Genomic DNA, 22,651 nt, shown 5'->3' with positions numbered 1-22,651 from the left:
TAAAATCTCATTAATATAAACAATTACAAATTTCAATTTTTAATTTTTAATTTAAAAAATATAGTAACTTACATTATTACATTAATGTCAGGAACCTCAATCAAAAACTAAAAACTAACAAGGTTTCAATCAAAGAATATTGATAGCTAAGGACCGCATCCAAAGTGTCCATTATCTATATATAGTGACCACAATGTTATTAAGATTTCAAAATACCAAATTGTATATAGTGACCACATTGTTATTTATGCAATCATTACATGTTAATTAGTCATCTAAGATATATAAATCAAGTACAATTAAACCATGTAACAAGAAGACTAGAAGTTGGTAAGTCAAGCCGAATCTTGCCTCACGATCCACACCTTTGCATATTTTGAATATGAAAAAAGGCCACGTCATCTGACCTACCACCTAAATATTCATTTTTTCATGTGAGGCACTGAATTACATCAGCATATTCACGTCATCTGACCTATTTCTTTTGTACATGTTATTTGTGAGGTTGCTACCTGTTTTGTTGTCGATGAGGATAATGTACGTGTTTTGCGTTTTTCTTTTCAGAGCCAAAATTCCAACACATGTTTCTTCTGGAGTTTCTCGATCGATCGAGAGGGCCATTGGGTTTTTGTTTGGACACTAAAGATGGCAAGGACCAAGTGAAATATCATTGTCGCCAACTAGACTTGGGATTTCACAAGTGTGGTTCGTTTCCCATTTGAAAAGTTGTTTAGAGTGTCTGCCACTCACCACGAGATATTTGATGTTATAATATCTAAACTATGCATTATGCATAGAAACATGAAATTTATGATCCGCTTTTATTATAAGTTAGGTAACAATAAGAATTTTTCCGTTCTCATTTAAGTTGCAATATTAAACAAAGTAGTGTATATTTACAAGAATTATATGAAATTATAAGGAAATTAATGATTAAAAATAGGTGCATATTACAAATGAAAAATGTTTGAATTCTTCTTTTAACAAATAAAATATATCTTATGCACATTACATATAGATTGGGATATGGCTGAATTTTCTTAACTTAAATCTCCATTCTATCCTCGTTTCTAACTTCTTTTATATGATGTCTTCAAACCAATTTTCCAAAGAGAAATGCTAAGGAGACTACCTCAAAGTGGGACTCTCCATGGTCTCTCTGCCACCATATGTTTTTGGCACAATATTTTATAATGTTGGCATAAATTTGTGCCAAAAACGTGAAGTGATGGAGAGTCCATGGAAAGTCTTCTAAGCATTTCTTTTCCAAAAGGATAACACTAAGGAGACCATCTATTTAAATTATATTTTATAAATCATATGACGTGATTGTTGATGATGGAATTATTACTTAGGTATTGATTAACATGCTTATTTCTTATTGGTGACATATCACATGAATTACAAATGTAATTTAAAAAGTTGGTCTATCTAGAAAAGAAAAACCACTTATTGGTTTTCCTTCCGTTCTCCAGCCCAATGGATCAGGTGGACACACCAATGCCGCTTCTTCTGCTGAGATGGATTGAAATGTTCAGGCCAATCAGTCATTGCGGACTCTGATTCCATTTGTAATTAAAACCCAAATGGACACCTTCTCGCAGTGAAAAGGGCCCGTTAGTTGATTGTTTTGGGCCCTTCTGGCCCACTTTATCCGATTTAGTGTTTGTTTCCTAACCACTAGTAAAACCTATATTTCTCTATCTGAAAGAGGAGTGCTTTGTGACGATTATCATTTTGTGTGTCATTTGTCAAGAATGTTTAAGATAAGTTGCATATGCACGTGTCAGCGAGCGCGACTGATCCTAACATTTATGAAAAAGAGTTCATTTAGGAATTATATAAATATGGTTTCAAAAATGAATTCCAAATTATAGACATCTACAAAGCATAGACCATTGCTATAGAGATCACGTTTTTGGACCCCGACCTCATCACAAGTTTACATTGCCTAATATACAAGATTCACTTATTACATCAATTATTGTAATCACTTGTTGACAATTAACATAGAGTGTATGGATGCTAACAAAACGGTCATTGAGAAACTTGGAAGCATACGATAATTTGTGTAGTTTGACAATAATAAATGTGTAGTTTGACAAAAATAAACGTGTAATTTGACAATCCACCCCCTAAAGTGAAAACCTTATCTTATCTTGTGTTGGCGTATGTGGTGCCTCCTCTAGAGTAGGATTCTCTCACCTTTTTTTCCTCCCCTTCCATCCATTTTTATTTAAACGGTCACTGTTAAGCCACTTCAACATCCTTTATTAATTTTATATAAAAAGATATAGACAAAATAGAGAATGTGAAAGAAGAAGAGAGAAGGAAATGAAATTGGATCGACATGCATGCATCTCCAATGATCTAGCTAGAACACACACAGTAGGGATCGCGACAGATAAGTTTTTATTTTGTAAATGGAGTTGGCCACGTCATTTTTATTTTCTTCATCCTCCAAACATGATTAAGCATTCACTAAACCTTAGTTTGTTAAACTTCATGTGTTTAAGCATTGATCTAATTTTCCGTTGCCCCATACGCGACAAAAACGATCGTTGAAACTTTCACGGATTTGGATCCTCGCTTGATCCCCTCTCTATGGATCCTAGGGATCAATACAAGTAGATCGTTGATCAAAAATTGTGCGGTCACAATTTTTTTCTTTTTTATATTTTTCACACAAAACGAGACTGCTTTACTTTTCAAAATATAAAAAATATTTAATTGGGGTTGCACGATTTTTTATCAACGGTCTACGTGCGTTGATGCTTAGGATCCCTAGGAAGGGATCCGGCGAGGATCCAAATCCAACTTTCACTAATCCAATGCTCATTGCTTATGTCATGCATGCAGAAGATTTTTTTTCTGCACTTGATATCTCTCTCTCTCTCTCTCTCTGATCAATTATTTAAGGTGCACACTCTTTAAATGTCGATGTAAATCCACACACATCCGCGCACGCGCGCATATATATATATATATATATATCTGAAATTGCCATTTGTTTTTGTGTTTGATCAATGAAGGATAATCAAGGGCAAAGACAAGAGTTGGAGTATAGCCTTAATGTGGAGTATGTACATATACATCACTTTGCCCCTATAGCCTACGTTTTTGGATATATCGAGGTTTCCACAAAAATTGTTTTATAAGTTTTCATGATAAACATATGTCATTGTCACGAGTAGTGTTATTGACTATCGTTTATTTGCATGAGTGATTTTTAACTAATATCACTTGGGTAATACTAGAGAAATTAAATTTGTAGATTAAATTTTATAAACTAAATGACATGAAAGTTAATTATTAGATTATTACTAAGTGTTGATTAACGTACTTATTTCTTATTAGTTACACATCGTATAGTTGTCAAATTTAGTTTATAAATTTATTCTATCTAGCATTACTCTTATTACTCCGTCACTATCACCTAAGTTTGGAAATCTCAAGGTGCATGTTCATAAATAATGTTTTATTTTACCTATATGTCATTCTCATAAGTAATGTTAGCGACAATCGTTTATTTGTATGTGAGTAGTTTCTAGCTATTAAAGCAAATACCATATCACTATATCACTAACAACAATTAACAACCATTGATGCGCATGTACGTAACTCTACGTACATAAATATTATATTAGTGGATCGATTACTGAGAGCCACAACCACACCTAAGCAATTGTTTAATTAGCAATACTATAAATTCATATTATTGGGTAATGCACTTACTTGCCTAACAATTGTTTAAGGTCAAATCGAATTAATAGTTCTCGTGGTGATAGGGTATTCGGAGGATTGTCCATGTGGTAAAAAAAATTAAGATTTAAACCCTTGTGGTGAAGATTATTAGCAAAATTACCTCCAAAAAAACAAACTTCTGTTAAACTCAGTTAAGTATGAGGATAAAAATATCCAACCACACTCTTTATTTCTGCTAGCCTTCTCTTCCTCTCTCTGTCTGTGTAATTACCTCCACGGTGCAATGCAAGGCCACGATCGGATCAACACGTGTCTCCTCACGAGCTAATCGTCGAGGTCTTCCGGCAACTTGACTCCAAGCCCAGCAGTGATGCATGCTCCCTCGTTTGCAAGCGCTAGCTCGCCCTCGAGCGCCTCTGACACGCCTCGACCCTAATATTATCAGGATAGACACGTGCTGGCCGACACCCGAGGGTGACGAAAGCCATTAATTGATACAAAAGTTAAGGATAAAAAGTAAATAAGAGTTAGAAATTTAAAATACAATGAAATAATAATTTAGGAACGTGCTCAGAGCATACAACTAAACATAATCACTAAAAAGAATTAAGATAAAATTGAATGAATAAAGAAGTGGGTCCTACATCAAGAGGATTCAAAGATGCTGCTACGGAAGTGTCTTGACGCCGGGATTAGGTGCCTTGATCTTAAGTCCTGAATGGGGGCGCAAAACAAAGGTGAGTGTACCAAGTTTATATATATAATAATAATAATAAAACAATTATCAATGTACTAACCCCCACAGTTTATATAATGAAAACTACTAGCATAATAAGTGATGGATTTAATAAAAATCCTAGCATGCCAAAATATCTCAAAAGTCATATCGCGAAATAACGTCGTAGAAATCAAAACAGTAAACGTCTCATAGATCGTCTCGTAAGCGCGGTGTGCTGCTAGAAAGATCACCGAATAAATATAACTCTTGGCCCAATGCCTGCTCCATGGTCTCTGCGCCCGTAGCCAGAGATTACCAACTCCCGGCCCAATACCTGCTTCATGTCCCTCAGCCCGTAGCTAGGGATTATTTCTCCCGGCCTAAATGCCAACACCAGATCCTCGCCCCAGGCGGCATAGTGTCCTCTAGGTATGCACAAATAGTTACATCTCTCATAAATAACCACTTCATAGTATAAAGTCATCAATCGTCTATACTATAAAGAGGGGTTTCTAAAACATGTTCTAGCATCCTATCGTCATCCATCAGATAGTCTACCAGATCATGGTTTTTATAGAAAATACGATATATTAAAATATAGCTCAAAATAGGCTAACAATTAATTTCTCACCAAAAACACGAGACGAAAATCAATATATTCAATAAACAGGCTTAACATAAATCGAATCATAAATTCGTAGGCATGCTAATTGACACGCCCCGACCCTGATATTCCCTGAATACTAGGACCGACACGTGCTGACCGACACCCGGGGGTGACGAAAGCCATTAACTGATACAAAAGCTAAGAATAAGAAATAAATAAGGGTTAGAAATTTGAAATACAATGAGATAATAATTTAGGAACGTGCTCAGAGTATACAACTAAACCTAATCAATAAAAAGAATTAAGATAAAATTTAATGAATAAAGGAGTGAGTCCTACATTCAAGAGCATCCGAAGATGCTGCTGCGGAAGTGTCTTGACGCCGGGATTAAGTGCCTTGATTCTAAGTCCTGAATGGGGGCGCAAAACAAAGGTGAGTGGACCAATTTCATATTTATAAAATAATAGAACAGTTATCAAAGTAATAACCCCCACAGTTTAATAATGAAAACTACTAGCATAATAAGTGATGGATTTAACAAAATCCTAGCATGCCAAAAATATCTCGAAAGCCATATCGCGGAAACTCATCGCGGAAATCAAAACAGTAAACGTCTCATAAATCGTCTCGTAAACGCGGTGTGCTGCTAGAAAGATCACTGAATAAATATAACTCTCGGCCCAGTGCCTGCACCTCAGTCTCTGCGCCCGTAGCCAGAGATAACTACCACCCGACCCAATGCCTCTTCATGTCCCTCAGCCCGTAGCTAGGGATTATTTCTCCCGGCCTAAATGCCAACACCAGATCCTCGCCCCAGGCGGCATAGTGTCTACTAGGTACGCACAAAATGTTACGCCTCTCATAAATACCACTTCATAGCATAGGTTACCGAATATCGTCTACGCTATAAAGAGGGTTCAAAATCATGTTCTAGCATCCTATCGTCATCAATCAGATAGTCTACCAGTTCATGGTTTTTATAGAAAATATTATATATTAAAATATAGCTCAATATAGGCTAACAATTTAATTCCTCACCAAAACACGAGACGATAAACAATATATTAAATTAACATGCTTCGCATAAATCAAATCATAAACTCGTAGGCATGCTAAACATTTATGCAATTAAATGCTAAAATCATGTAATCTTAGAAGGGGTCCACTCACAGTACTTAGTTGCCAAAAGCTGCGCCACTAGCGAAGACGGAAACGTCACAATAAATGCCCCTAAGCACATAAATAGTCCAATAATTAAAACTATATAATAGCAATTGAATTTGGGAAAACGGGCATTGGAAACGGATTCAGAACGTCGAATTACCTTAAGAAGGGTCCCGGATGAAAACCCGAAAAGTCAACCCTAAAGTCAACGTTGACTGGGGGTCAACGGTCAAATTAGGTCTAACGGGTTTTAGGCTTGAAATCCGGATTAGGTTAAATAGGATTATGATATATTGGGTTTTGAAATTCTAAGGTTTTTAGGTTAAAAGGGTTTAGGGTGAAAAGGCTTTAGGGTGAAGAAAAGGGGTTTGGGCTTAAACCCAAACCCACACTCACACACGCACACACGGGCTGCACAAAGGCAGGCCCATACACATATACACACAGGCCCTAAGGCCTTGTTTAAAGGGCTGGGCTTAGAGCCCCTTAACCAAAAGCCGGCCCAAGGCCATTCTAAATAAGGCCCGTGGCCTTTGGGGTCTTTAAAACAAATAACTAAAAATAAAAATCAAACGGGCTGGAGATTTGGGCTAAGGCAAAACGGGCTTAAGGCCCGAGGGGGTTCTAATGGCCTGAAAGGCCTGGTTTTGCTAAGGAAGAAGGCCGGAAATTCGGCCGGAAAACCACCTAATTTTAAACGGCCATAACTTTGTCACTACTCAACGAAATCAAGCAAGACAAAAACAAAAGTTGTAGCCCTTGAAGAGACGAAGAGAATGATACCTCACACGACGTCTAACTCGCCGTGGTTTGGCCGGAAAACGCCTCGAAATCCGTCGGACTCGCCGGAAACTGGGTAAGATTCAAATGGATATAACTTTTTCAATACTCAACGAAATTGAGTGAAACAAAAAGGAAAGTTGTAGTACTCGACGGGACGAAGAGATTGATACCTTACACGCCGGCCAACTCGTCGTGGTTTGGCCGGAAATGGCCTCGAAAGCCGTCGGTCTGCGTCGGAGCTCGTGTACGGGACTTCCTGGTTCGACTTCCAAGATGCCAAGACTATGGTTGAGTTTGTAGCGACGAGATAAAGACGATGGTGATGTTTGTTGGTAAGAAAACCCTCGGATGGGTTGAGATAGAGAGGGCCGAGAGAGTGAGGGAGAGTTGCGGGAAAGGTGAGGGAGAAGAGAGAACTGGGAGAAGAGAAAGAGAGACCGGGAAACATAAAAAAAATCATAAGGTGGGCCCCACGTGGCTCACCATTTAAGAACTAAACCATTTTTAAAATAGAAAAAGGGGGTTGGGGTGTTTCAATCTACCACCCTTATAAAAAATTTCGTCCTCGAAATTTAAAATAACATATGACACTGAAAAACTCGAAAATACAAGAAAGGATACACATATATATACGTAACGAAGAAATCAAATCAGAGCGGTTGCACAAAAGGAAAAATGTCATCCCGTCGCGATCGGGTTGCAATGATTCCATCTTTCGTGCCCCCAGGCTCAAACTTTTTTTTCCCATCAGTGTAAAAATAGGAAACATACTTTAATAAAATGTAAAGTTGAGAACACAAAATAATTTAAGGCCAGATAACGTCAAAATAGATAAGTAATAACATATAGGTCAACACGAATCAACTTAAAACTGAAAAGAAAATATTTTCTCCAAAACATTTGTAACGACAAAAACAATTAACTAGAGTAAAGGGAGTTCAAAATACTTATACTGCAAACCAAAACTGAAGAATGAGAGTGGGTCTCGCCCAAAAATTCGAAATGTCACATATTCCAAGAATAGATGTGCCTTTAGGTCGAGTCCCAAGAATAACAATTCCGAATCTGCATCAACTGCTGTAGACGAATCTTCTTGCCCACTTGCTTAATGAACCCAACAAATAAGCTATTGATATTACAGTCTGCAGCCCGCAATATCGACCTCACATTTGTTGTCTCGATAAGCAAGTAGTAATTTCTCAAATGGTGCACAATTTCACATATCGTAGGATCGATCCTCCAAATACAAGTTCGCAAGACTTTTCAGTCAACCAGTGTTGTCCATGAAAAACTATCGTACCAGGTCATAAAAAGTGTCATACACAAAACCGAACAAAACAGAAACTGTCGTCGTAAAACTCTATCCAGCACCAAGCATCTTATCCTCCTCAGTTCTTCCAAATGTGACCAACTACTCCAGTGTTTTGCCAACAACAAACCAATTTGAAAACTGTACCTTAGGATTCAAGAGAAGTGGCTACCATGTTAGTAGTAGACCCAAAAGCTCGAACCAAGCAAGCAGAAAACGAGAAGTCATCTTCCTCAACACGCAGTATCTCTTGGGAACTGTTGTAGTGCTCAATCCACCTCACCATTTTTGCTTAGTTGCAGATTTCAAGTCAAACAAGACCAAAGTTGGTGGAAAGAAGAACGACTCGCAAATGGTCAACCTAAAAATAAAAAAGAGTACACACCTTCGAGAGAAATGTAAAGATTATCCAATTCTCGCTTTGACCGTCCTGTAGTGCCATTCTAGAATGCACCAAACAGATCTGCTAGAAATGTTTTAACAACCACGTACTCACAACAATAAGGTTCAGAAGTGAAGCAGTGGGAATATGCGTTGAGACGTACACATATCGTTGGAAAATAACCGATGTGATGCCTATGAATTCTAGTAAGATGGTGATACAATATGCTGACCTTCTGCACCAAAATCTTCACCAGTCTCTTACCAAAGGACAACTCAAACTTCACACCCACAATGAACTCTTTATGATAAGTCTGGTAAGCTTGTGAAAAGATTATGCTCCCAACATTCCTGTCCGAATCAACACAAATTGGGTGCCCACTTTCACCGAAACGATCGATCGTGAATTTCTCACTGATTAGGCGAGAAGCCATGTCGAGGAGGCTGAAAGAATACTCAAGAATTTGAGGGTCAAAACAAGTTCATTAAAATCTAGAGTACAAGATATCGAAATTTGAACCAGGAACCATGCCGAGAACAAACGTTTTTTTTTTTTTTTTTTCCCGTATAATGTTCCGGCATGATCCAGTTCACATTGAGAAACAAACAAGCGAAGGAAGGTAAAGATGCAGAAATAGAGTCATTGTTTCTGATTATTTTGCAAATCATCACAGTATGGTCAACTGATTTCTTAGCCAAAAAGGAAATAGGTCCAAACTCAGGAATATTTAAGAACTGATAATAAGATTTGATGAGGCCAAAGACAATTTGAAATTCACAATACTTTGTGAAAGCCATTTAAAAATTCAGAAATTAAATATAGAACATCTGAATCAGCAGAATGACGAAGAAGAAAGATACAAAGCAACATGTGTATGCATGCAGTGACACGATTGGCTACCTTAAAGTGATGCTCTTGAGCAAACCAAAGCTCAATGAGTCCAGAGAAGTTCAGAGTAAAGCTCGATCTTCGTACAATGATGAATATGGTAGAGTCTCAAGTCATTACACTGAAAATTACAAGGCTAAACAGCTAGGCTGCAAGCAAGAGACTAAGTTCATCCTCGTCGAAAAGTACGCGGACGAGGAACTAGGGTTTACCACCAAGTACCAAACCCAGGTGAAGTTCAAGGAATCTGTTTATCCAAACAAGACTGGATATTCATCATCCAAGTCCAACTACAACAACAACAAGAATTGCAACTCATTTTGAAAATTAATGAGAATAGCGTCTGCTACTGAGGAGTTTCTAAAGATTTCAATGTAGAGCCGTCTCTGCCCGCAATTCCTAGGGAACGCATGTTGCAGAGTGGCATCGCCATTTCGAATCTACAACTGGTCTTTACCAAACTTCCGTTCACTGAGATTTCTAAAACACGTCGCTTCCAAGTAATACTGACTCTACCCTTCCTTCCCGAGGAATGCAGGTCGTAGAGTATCAATCCGAGGCTTAAAGTCGTCCAACAAATCAAACACGTCACCGATGAGGCACAATCCCGACACGAATTCTTGAATTTCAACCAGAAGGTGACAATTCAAACAGATAAATATCTGAACAATTGCGCTGAAATATAGCAATTTCGGAAGTCGTGACATCCAAATGATGTCAAAACCAAGACTTTACGAGAATAGAAGAGAATCCTAAGTATGCTCTGAACAAACCACGCTCTGATACCAATCTGACACGCCCCGACCCTGATATTCCCTGAATACTAGGACCGATACGTGTTGGCCGACACCCGGGGGTGACGAAAGCCATTAATTGATACAAAAGCTAAGAATAAGAAATAAATAAGGGTTAGAAATTTGAAATACAATGAGATAATAATTTAGGAACGTGCTCAGAGCATACAACTAAACATAATCACTAAAAAGAATTAAGATAAAATTTAATGAATAAAGGAGTGAGTCCTACATTCAAGAGGATCCGAAGATGCTGCTGCGGAAATGTCTTGACGCCGGGATTAAGTGCCTTGATTCTAAGTCCTGAATGGGGGCGCAAAACAAAGGTGAGTAGACCAATTTCATATTTATAAAATAATAAAACAGTTATCAAAGTAATAACCCCCACAGTTTAATAATGAAAACTACTAGCATAATAAGTGATGGATTTAACAAAATCCTAGCATGCCAAAAATATCTCGAAAGCCATATCGCGGAAACTCATCGTGAAAATCAAAACAGTAAACGTCTCATAAATCGTCTCGTAAACGCGGTGTGCTGCTAGAAAGATCACTGAATAAATATAACTCCTGGCCCAGTGCCTGCACCTCAGTCTCTGCGCCCGTAGCCAGAGATAACTACCACCCGGCCCAATGCCTCTTCATGTCCATCAGCCCGTAACTAGGGATTATTTCTCCCGACCTAAATGCCAACACCAGATCCTCGCCCCAGGCGGCATAGTGTCTACTAGGTACGCACAAAATGTTACGCCTCTCATAAATACCACTTCATAGCATAGGTTACCGAATATCGTCTACGCTATAAAGAGGGTTCAAAATCATGTTCTAGCATCCTATCGTCATCAATCAGATAGTCTACCAGTTCATGGCTTTTATAGAAAATATTATATATTAAAATATAGCTCAATATAGGCTAACAATTTAATTCCTCACCAAAACACGAAACGATAAACAATATATATTAAATTAACATGCTTCGCATAAATCAAATCATAAACTCGTAGGCATGCTAAACATTTATGCAATTAAATGCTAAAATCATGTAATCTTAGAAGGGGTCCACTCACAGTACTTAGTTGCCAAAAGTTGCGCCACTAGCGAAGACGGAAACGTCACAATAAATGCCCCTAAGCACATAAAGAGTCCAATAATTAAAACTATATAATAGCAATTGAATTTGGGAAAATGGGCATTGGAAACGGATTCAGAACGTCGAATTACCTTCAGAATGGTCCCGGATGAAAACCCGAAAAGTCAAACCTAAAGTCAACGTTGACTGGGGGTCAACGGTCAAATTAGGTCTAACGGGTTTTAGGCTTGAAATCCGGATTAGGTTAAATAGGATTAGGATATATTGGGTTTTGAAATTCTAAGGTTTTTTGGTTAAAAGGGTTTAGGGTGAAAAGGCTTTAGGGTGAAGAAAAGGGGTTTGGGCTTAAACCCAAACCCACACTCACACACACACACACACGGGCTGCACAAAGGCCGGCCCATATATACACACAGGCCCTAAGGCCTTGTTTAAAGGGCTGGGCTTAGAGCCCCTTAACCAAAAACCGGCCCAAGGCCATTCTAAATAAGGCTCGTGGCCTTTGGGGTCTTTAAAACAAATAACTAAAAATAAAAATCAAACGGGCTGGAGATTTGGGCTAAGGCAAAACGGGCTTAAGGCCCGAGGGGGTTCTAATGGCCTGAAAGGCCTGGTTTTGCTAAGGAAGAAGGCCGGAAATTCGGCCGGAAAACCACCTAATTTTAAACGGCCATAACTTTGTCACTACTCAACGAAATCAAGTAAGACAAAAACGAAAGTTGTAGCCCTTGAATAGACAAAGAGAATGATACCTCACACGACGTCTAACTCGCCGTGTTTTGGCCGGAAAACGCCTCGAAATCCGTCGGACTCGCCAGAAACTGGGTAAGATTCAAATGGATATAACTTTTTCAATACTCAACAAAATTGAGTGAAACAAAAAGGAAAGTTATAGTACTCGACGAGACGAAGAGATTGATATCTTACACGCCGGCCAAATCGCCGTGTTTTGGCCGGAAATGGCCTCGAAAGCCGTCGGTCTGCGTCGGAGCTCGTGTACGGGACTTCCTGGTTCGACTTCCAAGATGCCAAGACTATGGTTGAGTTTGTAGCGACGAGATAAAGACGATGGTGATGTTTGTTGGTAAGAAAACCCTCGGATGGGTTGAGATAGAGAGGGCCGAGAGAGTGAGGGAGAGTTGCGGGAAAGGTGAGGGAGAAGAAAGAACTGAGAGAAGAGAAAGAGAGACCGGGAAACATAAAAAAAATCATAAGGTGGGCCCCACGTGGCTCACCATTTAAGAACTAAACCATTTTTAAAATATAAAAAAGGGGGTTGGGGTGTTTCACTAATCATTTATGCAATTAAATTATAAAATCATGTAATTTTAGAAGGGGTCCACTCACAGTACTTAGCCGCCAAAAACTGCGCCACTAGCGAAGACGGAAACGTAACAATAATTGTCCCTAAGCACATGAAGGGCTCAATTAATAAAACTATATAATAGCAATTGAATTTGGAAAAACGGACATTGGAAACGGATTCAGAACGTCGAATTACCTTAAAAAATGTCCCGGACGAAAACCCGAAAAGTCAACGGTCAAATTAGGTCTAACGGGTTTTAGGCTTGAAATCTAGAATAGGGTTTAGGTTAAATAGGATTAAGATCTATTGGGTTTTGAGTTTAAGGTCCTAAGGTTTTTTGTTTAAAATGGGTGGTTTTGGGCGTAAGCCCAAACCTATACAACCAACACACACCCACACGACACAAACATACACATGCACTCACACATGCACACGCAGGCACTACACCACAAACACACACACACGCAGCCCACATACACAGTACACAAACACACGCCTGCACATACAACATACACACACCCACACGTGCACAACACACACACACACACCACACAAACACCACGCACACACCCAGCCCAAAACACACACGGGCCCAAAGGCCTCACAACCAAAAGGGGTTGGGCTCGGCAGGGAAGGCCCAAATGCCTTGGGTTTGGTGGGTCGCCGGACCCAATGGGAGAGAAAACCGGAAATTCGGCCGGAAATCCACACCCACTTCAAACGGTCATAACTTTGTCAATACTTGATGAAATTAAGTGATTCAAAAACAACAGTTGTAGCCCTCGAAGAGACGAAGAGAATGGTACCTCACATGACATCTAACTCACAGTGGTTTGACCGGAAAACGCTTCGAAAGCCGTCAGACTCGCCGGAAACTGGGTAAGATTCAAATGAGTATAACTTCTTCAATAATAAACTAAATTGAGTGAAATAAAAAGGAAATTTTTAGTACTCAGTGAGACGAAGAGATTGATACCTTACATGCCGGCCAACGCGCCGTGGTTTGGCCGTAAATGGCCTCGAAAGGGGCAGTCTGCGTCGGAGCATCGTGTACGGGTTTTGCTGTCCTCGCAGTAACTGAGAGAGGGAGAACGAATTGATGATGATGATGATGATGATGACACCGTTGACGTCGGAGAGGGTAGTGTGGTGATAGGTATGTGCTCATGGGAGGACGGGAAGGAGATAGACGAGGGAGAGAGAGCTCGGGTGAGAGGAAGAGAGAGAGAGAGGAGAGAGAGAGAGACCGGAAAACACAAAAAAATTAAAACAAGGTGGACCCCACGGGCTCACCAATTAAGGCTTTAAAACAATTTTTAAATAAAGATGGAGTTGAAAAAAAAAAATAAAGATGGAGTTGGGGTGTTTCAGCCTCAGCAGCACCGCCCTCTGCATCGGCACCATCGGCAGCCCGAAAGGAAGAAGAAGAGAGTGACGACAAATGATGACACAAGAATTACAAGTTTATGAAAAATTGCTTGCAGGCAGTGGCAGTGATTGGCTGACTGCTTTTCTTCTTCTCCTCAGCAGCATCAATTACCAAATTGGAGTATGAGATGAGATGAGAGAGATTCACCGATTAAGTAGCAGCAGCTTAAGTCTTGGTGTATTTTTTTTTTTGGAACAATTAACTTTTTTATATTTTGTTTGTTACTCTGGTTTACTCTTATACAATACAAATGAAAACAAACGTCATAATGGCCTCCATATATTTATGTGTTTTACATAGCTTATGATGGACTGGTGAATCTCAGCAGTGCAGAGTGAAGAAGGCACAACAAAAGACAGAAAGAGTGAATAAGGCTAAAAAGAAAGAGTGGTTGGACACTTTTATCCCTATATTTAATCGAGGTTTAACAAAAATCTCACATTTGGGTTAAATTTGCTAATAACCTTCACCACAAGGGTTTAAATTCTAATTTTTTTTACCACATAGGTAATTTTTTGAATACTTTATCACCACGGGGACCATGAATCCAATTTGACCATTGTTTAATTAGCAATAACATAAATTCAAATTATTGGGTGATGCACTTACTTGCAAGGCAATATCTCTTAAATATGGATCATATATGCATTATGGTGGAGATGAAAAATACACATACCTTCCATTCTTCACCACCCAATTAAGAAAGTAGGTCTTATCATTCAATCACAAAAAACTTTTAGTAAGACCATATGATTGAGGCAATTCTCACCGATTGTGATCAGCACAGAGTTTGTGAGACTAACCTTGAATCTCATACTTTGTGAGAATGACTTATGAATTTATTGTGGTCGAACAATTCTACTCATGTTCTTTTCACCCAACATATTATTCGGTAAAAGTTGTTACTTGCAAGGCAATCTCTCTTAAATATGGACCAATTAATACATGCCAAAGTAGTCAATTTTCCAGAATTGCTCTCACAGTTAATCAAACGTGAGGTATTAGGGCATATCAATTACCAAAAGTTATTATATATATGGCGAGTGATATCCATCAATAACCAAACTTACCATAAGTGCTTTCTCTTCCAATAAGCAGCTTTTGTAAATCCTATCAGCTTGTTGGACGAAAACACACAACTGAGAAAGAAAGCACAACTGCCTCCACCTTAATATTCTATTCTTTTCTTTAAATTTTTCAACTACCAGTCCCGAAGGCTGATAGGCTATTAGCTATTTTAATTAGGTGCAACTATAGTGTCAACGTGTATAAATTAACCATTTTTAAGATGACAAATGAGCTTAATTTTCTTTCATATGGTGCCAGATTTTACCTTATTAGGAAAACTACCAGTCTTTGAGCATTATTTTCTTGGTCTTCCCCATGTATTATTAGAAATTTAACAAAATAAAACTTAAAATAGAGTGACTTAGAAGTGATATGCATCCAAAGTACTTTTGGCTTATGCGATTGGGTTATAAAGTGATATGGATGGTTAATTGTCAACTGGATAATAATTGTATACGTGGGATGAGTTCACACATATTCTCACCTTACAAAATCCATAGTCAGAACAACTCAATCTTTAATCTCCATCTGAAGATATGTCTATAAACAATCATAGTTATTCATATATATCATAACAAATTAACGGTATAAGTATCAAATAGCATATTCATGATGAACTGTTTAATTTGTTTGATACATTTGTATGACTAAACGATTTCTGATTTAAATGATTTTTTGTTAAGATGATATTCAAATGAAAGATTTAGATATTTAGTGGTTTCGATTAAAACGTTTTAATAATAAAGATATGTTATTTTATTTGTGAGTTAAGAAATGAGGTCGTTCCCCAAAAAAATGCAAGCATTATCCTCGTCAATTTGTCAATTTAGGGGTGTGATTTTACTTGCCTAGAGGAAGAGAAAAATGGTTAAAGTCTACATTGTCAGAATATGAGCGGCCAAACTAAATAATTATACTGTGATATTCACTAAAACACGTTATTTCGTCACTATTTCACTTAGGATGAGTCACAATTAAAATCCATATTCAAATGTAAGGATCCAATAAAAACAATTAATTTTAAAAAACTTTAAAGAAAAGTTTTCGGTACTGTTCGCTTTAACGAAAAATCACATTTTTACACTAAAAAATCAATTATTGTACCATTCAATTTACCATTTATTTTGTCCTTATCGTTAAAACTCAAAGTTTTCAAACCATTTTCATTAGTTTTCCTTTTAATTTTACTCACAATTATACATGAAAGTAAAGATGAGTCACACGAGAAGAATACTATGCAATTACCGTTTTCATATTGAAAAAAAAAACGAAAAGAAGATATTCATTTATCTGCCGGTCGAAAGTTGAAAAAAGGTTCAAGAAAGTTTTATCCTAAATCAATTCATAGTAAAGGACGTGGCATACTCCAAATTTTTACAAGGTTTTTAAACTTTTCAACGTTGATGGTCACAAAAGTCACATCTCTCCATAGCTTTCGTTTGGCATGTCTTTCTTTGTCGATCAAAACAACCAAATTTGACATAAATCTGGATACAATGAGAAGGCAGCACCTAACAGAAACAGATGCGTCAAAGAAAAGACAGCCAGCAAAACCAGCTGGATCATTGCTTGCTTGTATAAACTTCCTCATCCCATTCCTATCTGTGTTTTCAAAGTTTCAAACCCATAATACTAATTAGCATTCTAATCACAAATTATGTACAAATTAATCCTCCTATGCTTTACTAAAAACCAAAAGCAATCCAAAACAAAACAAAACAAAAAACAAAAAACAAAAACAAAAAGCCAACTACAAAAGTGAAAACCAAAAACCCCAAAATTAGGGTCAGAATTTCCAAGATTGTTACTATTAATTTACTTTTAACATCATTAATCTTTGTTTCATCACTGTTGAAGTTGATCGCAGTCGACTTTCCCTTCACCGTCACCGTCACCTTGCCATGTCCATACAATGTCTTTCAATGCTGGCCTAACATCTTCCTCACAAAACTTGGCATACTCCAAGGTATCCCCGGACGACTTTATAAACTCCACCACCGCCACCTCCGGTGCCACCGCGAACACCTCCGCGGTTACCGAAAGCCGCCCTTTTCGCCCTTCATTTGGCCCTTGCATCCTTAGTTTGAAGTCCTTCAGTTTCCTCACTTTAAAGCTCAGCCCCTTCGCCGCCACCTCAATCTTAGTCATGATTGCCGCGGCCGAGCACTTGGACGTGAACATCGACCCCGCCTTCCGCTTCGTCTCGAACAAATTCGACAAGTCGAACCCAGACGACATCGACGAAATAAACTCAAACGCATTGAAGAACTTAGGCGAGGACGACTTATTGCTTTCGTTTTGTACATCGCTTTGAGCATCGGTCTCTTCGGACTTTTCGCAAACACCTTCCGGGTGTCCCAAAAACTCCTCCGGTTTCTTCATCCCCTTGCGAAACCACGGCACGCGCATGATCGCCGGAATGGTGATTCGCTTCTCCGGGTCGGAAACCAACAGCTTCGAGATCAACCGCTTCGCCTCCGTCGAAATCCACGGCGGACATTCGAACTCCGCCTTGAAAATCTTCCTGTACATCTTCATCAGATTCTCGTCCTGAAACGGCAGAAACCCAGCGAGCAAAACGAACAGCACAACTCCGCACGACCAGAGATCCGCCTTAGATCCGTCGTACCCCTTTTTCCTCAGCACCTCCGGCGCCACGTAAGCAGGGGTCCCACACTGGGTGTGCAGTAGCCCGTCGTTCCGGAGCTGCTCCGGCAGGGAGGAGAGTCCGAAGTCTGAAATCTTCAAATCCTCGTTTTCGTCGATCAACAGATTCTCCGGCTTCAAATCGCGGTGGGAAACGCCCCGGCTGTGGCAGAAATCGACGGCGGAGATTAGCTGCTGGAAGTACTTCCGTGCCTGATCCTCCTTCAGCTTCCCCTTCGCCACCTTGCCGAAGAGCTCGCCACCCTTGACGTACTCCATGACGACGAAGATCTTGGTCTTGGTCGCCATGACTTCTTTCAGCTCCACAATGTTCGGGTGGCGGACTAAACGCATCACTTCGATTTCCCGCTTGATCTGCTCCATCATCCCTTCCTTCTTCACCTGGTCCTTGCTGATCACCTTAATCGCCACGCTCTCGTTCGTCGCGATTTGTCTGCCATGGTAGACCTTCGCGAAGGTCCCCTTGCCCAGCAGCTTCCCCACCTCGTACTTCCCGAAAAGCACCGTCCTTTCCTCCATTGATGCAAAATAGTAACTTGGGAGTGCGATTAAATAAGGGATTTTGAGTTGGGTAGTTGGGATTTGGCAAATTAAACACCAAATCTATGAGAAATTATAGAAATTAAAGAGCGGATTTGAAATGGGTTTTGGTTGATTTGGGGAGTTGGGCTCATCGCGTGGTGGAATCCAAGAGAGAATGGCTGAGAAGCTGATTATAATGGATTCCATTCAAGGGGTTTAAGGCTAGAGGGAGGTTTGCATTTGGAGAGAGTAAGATGAGAGAGAGAGGGATGATTGCCTTGACACCATTGGAGAACCTGGAATGCTCTCTGTCATACTTGGGACGCACACAGAATGAAGAAAATATCGTGGGATTTTATACCGGGAGGGTGTGGTGAGCAAGATTACAAGTAACAAGTGGACGAGTTTTATTGGTCTCAGAAAATAACAAGCCCTAATATTTTTATATCCATGGATTTATATAATTCACAAGAACTCGCTATTTAAAATTGAAGAGTTATTGCCTTATTGGTGATATTTCTTTTTGTTTAAAAGTGAAAGATTTTATGATCGAATCTTATTGATAGCAAATTTAATATTAAATTAGGCTGTATATTATGTGGTTTAACCGAACTTTTCCTTCTCCTAGTGTAAAAATCGATCAATATAGTTCCTGAAATTGAGTGTTGCAAATCAATGTAGTCATTCTGTTACAATTCTGTCAAAAAGTATGTTATGTGTTGATGTGGCACATATATGGTCCCATAAATTTAATTAAATATTATTATGTAAATTAAAAATAATTAAATAATAAAAAACGAGGGATCCATTTATATGTTATATCAGCACTTAACATAATTTTTAACGGAATTGTGACGGAATGATCACATTGATTTGCGACAATCATTTTCAATGACTACATTGATCGATTTTCAATTTCAGGGACTATCTTGATTGAGTGAGTCAATTCAAAAATTATTTATGATAAAACCCCATTTCGTATTTATAATCATCCTAATATGAAGTAATCTGATAAATACGAAATTTTGTAAATAAGCGATGTATTTTAAGGACAAGTTTCTTTCCAATCTTTCAGGATTCAAGTCTTTATTTTTATAATTAACATTTCGTATTTGGTTTTTTTTTTCCCTCAAAATTTTTCCTTTGTTTGTTTCGGTTAGAATTTTTATTGTATTTATTTGTTGCTCTGTTTGTGGCTGGGTTTTATGCTTTGAAAGAGGATTGGCCGGTTGGGTCCATTTAATTTTCTTTCCTCAAAGTTTCCACCGATTTCTACAAGAAACAAACATAGGAAATCGGACGAATAATTAAATTACAAATCGCAATTGTTGTAAGGATCATTTTTCTTGATTTTGTCAACATTTGGAGAGATTTTTCAGTATGACCGTCACACGAGATAATACACTACGTGTCCATATATAAATTGTGAGATATGTGTGTAAAAAAGTTAATAGTTTAAAAATTAAAATTTTTCCACTACTTACATAAAAACACGTGGTGTACCATCCGTATTCTCGTCACAACTAAATTTTTCTCCAACATTTGGTGGATAATGTCATCAATATTTGATAAGTATATTGTACTTAATTAATTTTAATTTGTTCGAATTTCAATAGGTCACAACTTAATATCAAACTCACTACAATATATATTGTAATCGTATCAAATACTAAATATTGCTAATTTATAGCAACTTAGTATTACGGTTTAGTGGTATTCTTCTTCACCTGTGAGAGGTCTTATGTTCGATTTTACCAAAAAACGAATTTAAACTACATTATTACTAGTCTATTATGAGGCCAAACACACTCTATTATTTAGTATGAATAATATTATTTGTATACAAAAAAAAGTATTGCTATATGATGCCCCACAACAATAGTGTACATTCTGGTTTCTGTCAAAACAGCTTCCTTTTAAATTTCCATTTATTTTTATATTTATAGCCTTAATAACGTCTTTATATATTAAGTAGCAAATAATAAATACAAGAGATAAATAAACTGAAGGTTAAAAAGACGTGGGAGATTCTAATTTCCTCAGAGTAACATGCAAGTAATCGAAGTCCATTCGCGTTCATTTTCCCACCACCGCTTTAATTCTTGTACATCACTTTAGCTTTTGCATACGGGAAATATCTTTCCCAAGATTTTTCTTTCTAAAAAATAACAACAATCATAAAAGGGATAAGGAAGGGAGATCAAAATTTTTAAATTAAATAATATGGTTGTAGATAATTAAATTATTATTTAAGTGTTAATTAACATCCTTATATAAAATGATCTTTATAAACTTAAAGACCACCCCCAATGTTTTATTTCCCCACCCACTTTGAAATGATAATTTTATTGACAAATTTATCCTAATATAAAATGACCTTTAAAGACTTAAAGACCGACCAATTATGTATTGCCACATAATTATTAGATATCTTGACAAATAAAACTTAAAATATCATAAATAAGGAAAAAGAAATAAATATCATAAACCCCACCTCAACAAGCTTTCCTGGGAAGGAAGTTCAGAAAATTTATCAGGAGAAGGGGGAATTCGAACTTGACAGAGCAAAGCCTCGAGACTCACAATAAAGTGCACATTGTGGAATATGTGATCAAGCTTCACACAAGGAGGGGCGCGGGGTGTTTGGGTGTGGTGGTGCCTTGGCTGAGGATTTGGGGGTGTCGGGGTAGTTATAGTTCTAGGATTATTTTGGGGAGAGGGTTGCTGCTGGTGGTGATATTTGGTGTTCTTGAGTAATGATGTTTTTTTTTCTTTTTTTTTAATTATAATAATTTTTCAAAGTAAGGAAAATTTGAAGAAGAAATTACTTTGGAGATAATGGTGGGTGAGAAAAGAGTGTATGTATTTTTCAACTTTTTATGGTGGGTGTAAATATAAGGTGGGTGGGGAAACAAGACATTGGGGTGGGTATAACACTATTCTAGATTTGTGACATATTATTTGGTTTAAAATTTTAGTCTCCCTAGCATTACCCGTATAAAATTATCAATGAAAAAAAAAGCGGATTAGTGACCTCATTTTTTCATAATTTTCACACAAGTATTTGTTGATTTCTTTCCGTTATGAAATTGAACGATACAAACCGTTTATCTTTTAGAATATTATTCATGGATCATTTTTGTAAAAACTTAGACAAATCCAAATGTAACATCCCACATCGTCCAGGAGAGTGGATCAGGTAAGCCTTATATGTAAATTTTCATCTCTACCTAGCATAAGACCTTTTGGGAACTCACTGGCTTCGGGTTCCATCGGAACTCCGAAGTTAAGCGAGTTCGCGCGAGAGAAATCCCAGGATGGGTGACCCAGTGAGAAGTCTTGTGTGAGTTCCCAGAAACAAAACCGTGATGGCGTGGTCTGGGCCCAAAACGGACAATATCGTGTTACGGTGAAGTAGAGCCTGGGATGTGGTGGGGGCTCGGGTTGGGATGTGACACCAAAACCATTAGACATTCATTTGTACATAATAAAATAGACGAATGCAGTTCTAACAAAATAATCCTAAACCCTTAATCCATATGATTTCAAATTTGAGTGATTTTTTTATAGACATGATATTTGAGGAATACCTAAAAAATAAACGATTCAGATCGTTGAAATACATTACAAAACAGGTACCATAAGAACAAATGCCATAAATTATGTAAAATAGTAATGACACAGATCCATCCTGTATTAAAAAAAAATTATAAAATTCAAACATGTTGCTGCCGACCTAGAAAAAAACTCCCTTGCAAGCTGTGAACGAACTGAGTTGCTCCCAAAACAGTATTTGATTAGTATCAATATTAATTAGCCACGTCAATTCTTCAATTCGGCCAAAGTGTTAGAATAACACGACCAGTAACAAGTGGAAGAGTTGACTTTTGAATAGAAATTCAAAGTTGAATTAGGGTTTTCCAAATTCGAATTGTCGTATTTGGATTTTTTCTTCAGATTGAGAAGTCTCCCACAAGTGGTAGACAAGATCGCACAGATTTTATGCTTAACCAAAAGTTAAATCCTCTTGCCTTGGGATTAAAGTAAGTGAAAAGTAGGGTTTGATACTCTCTAATGCAAATATAAGAAATCTTGCATGAGAAAACACTCCCTAATACAAGTAACAAAAAACACTTTAGGTACGAGATCTCGATTTACGGATGTGAAAGAGTCCACAATCAGTTAGGTATTTTGGATGAAAGGTTGAGATGTCGAATTT

The 22,651-nt window shown here is 37.9% G+C and overlaps 1 protein-coding gene and 2 long non-coding RNA genes across 3 annotated transcripts; all 3 read right to left on the bottom strand.

The window, feature by feature from the left end:
* Positions 1 to 4,041: 4,041 nt before the first annotated feature.
* On the bottom strand, positions 4,042 to 14,075 carry LOC126603870 (uncharacterized). Its single transcript, XR_007616421.1, has 4 exons — positions 13,723 to 14,075; positions 13,553 to 13,621; positions 12,788 to 12,847; positions 4,042 to 4,419 (listed from the first exon to the last, which is right to left on the bottom strand). It is a non-coding gene; the product is annotated as an uncharacterized LOC126603870 (long non-coding RNA).
* On the bottom strand, positions 5,253 to 7,359 carry LOC126603871 (uncharacterized). The gene is made up of 4 exons (XR_007616422.1): positions 7,149 to 7,359; positions 6,979 to 7,047; positions 6,202 to 6,261; positions 5,253 to 5,440 (listed from the first exon to the last, which is right to left on the bottom strand). It is a non-coding gene; the product is annotated as an uncharacterized LOC126603871 (long non-coding RNA).
* Positions 14,076 to 16,772: 2,697 nt separating the features above from the next.
* Positions 16,773 to 18,781, bottom strand: LOC126603869 (CBL-interacting serine/threonine-protein kinase 5-like). Its single transcript, XM_050270870.1, has one exon. It carries the CDS (start codon positions 18,427 to 18,429, stop codon positions 17,089 to 17,091), a length of 1,341 nt encoding a protein of 446 aa, XP_050126827.1. The 5' UTR covers positions 18,430 to 18,781; the 3' UTR covers positions 16,773 to 17,088.
* Between the last annotated feature and the right edge of the window lie 3,870 nt (positions 18,782 to 22,651).

The sequence above is a fragment of the Malus sylvestris genome, chromosome 15, assembly GCF_916048215.2.
Source record: "Malus sylvestris chromosome 15, drMalSylv7.2, whole genome shotgun sequence".
Classification (NCBI taxonomy): Eukaryota; Viridiplantae; Streptophyta; class Magnoliopsida; order Rosales; family Rosaceae; genus Malus; species Malus sylvestris.
This window is presented reverse-complemented; position numbering and strand designations above follow the sequence as displayed.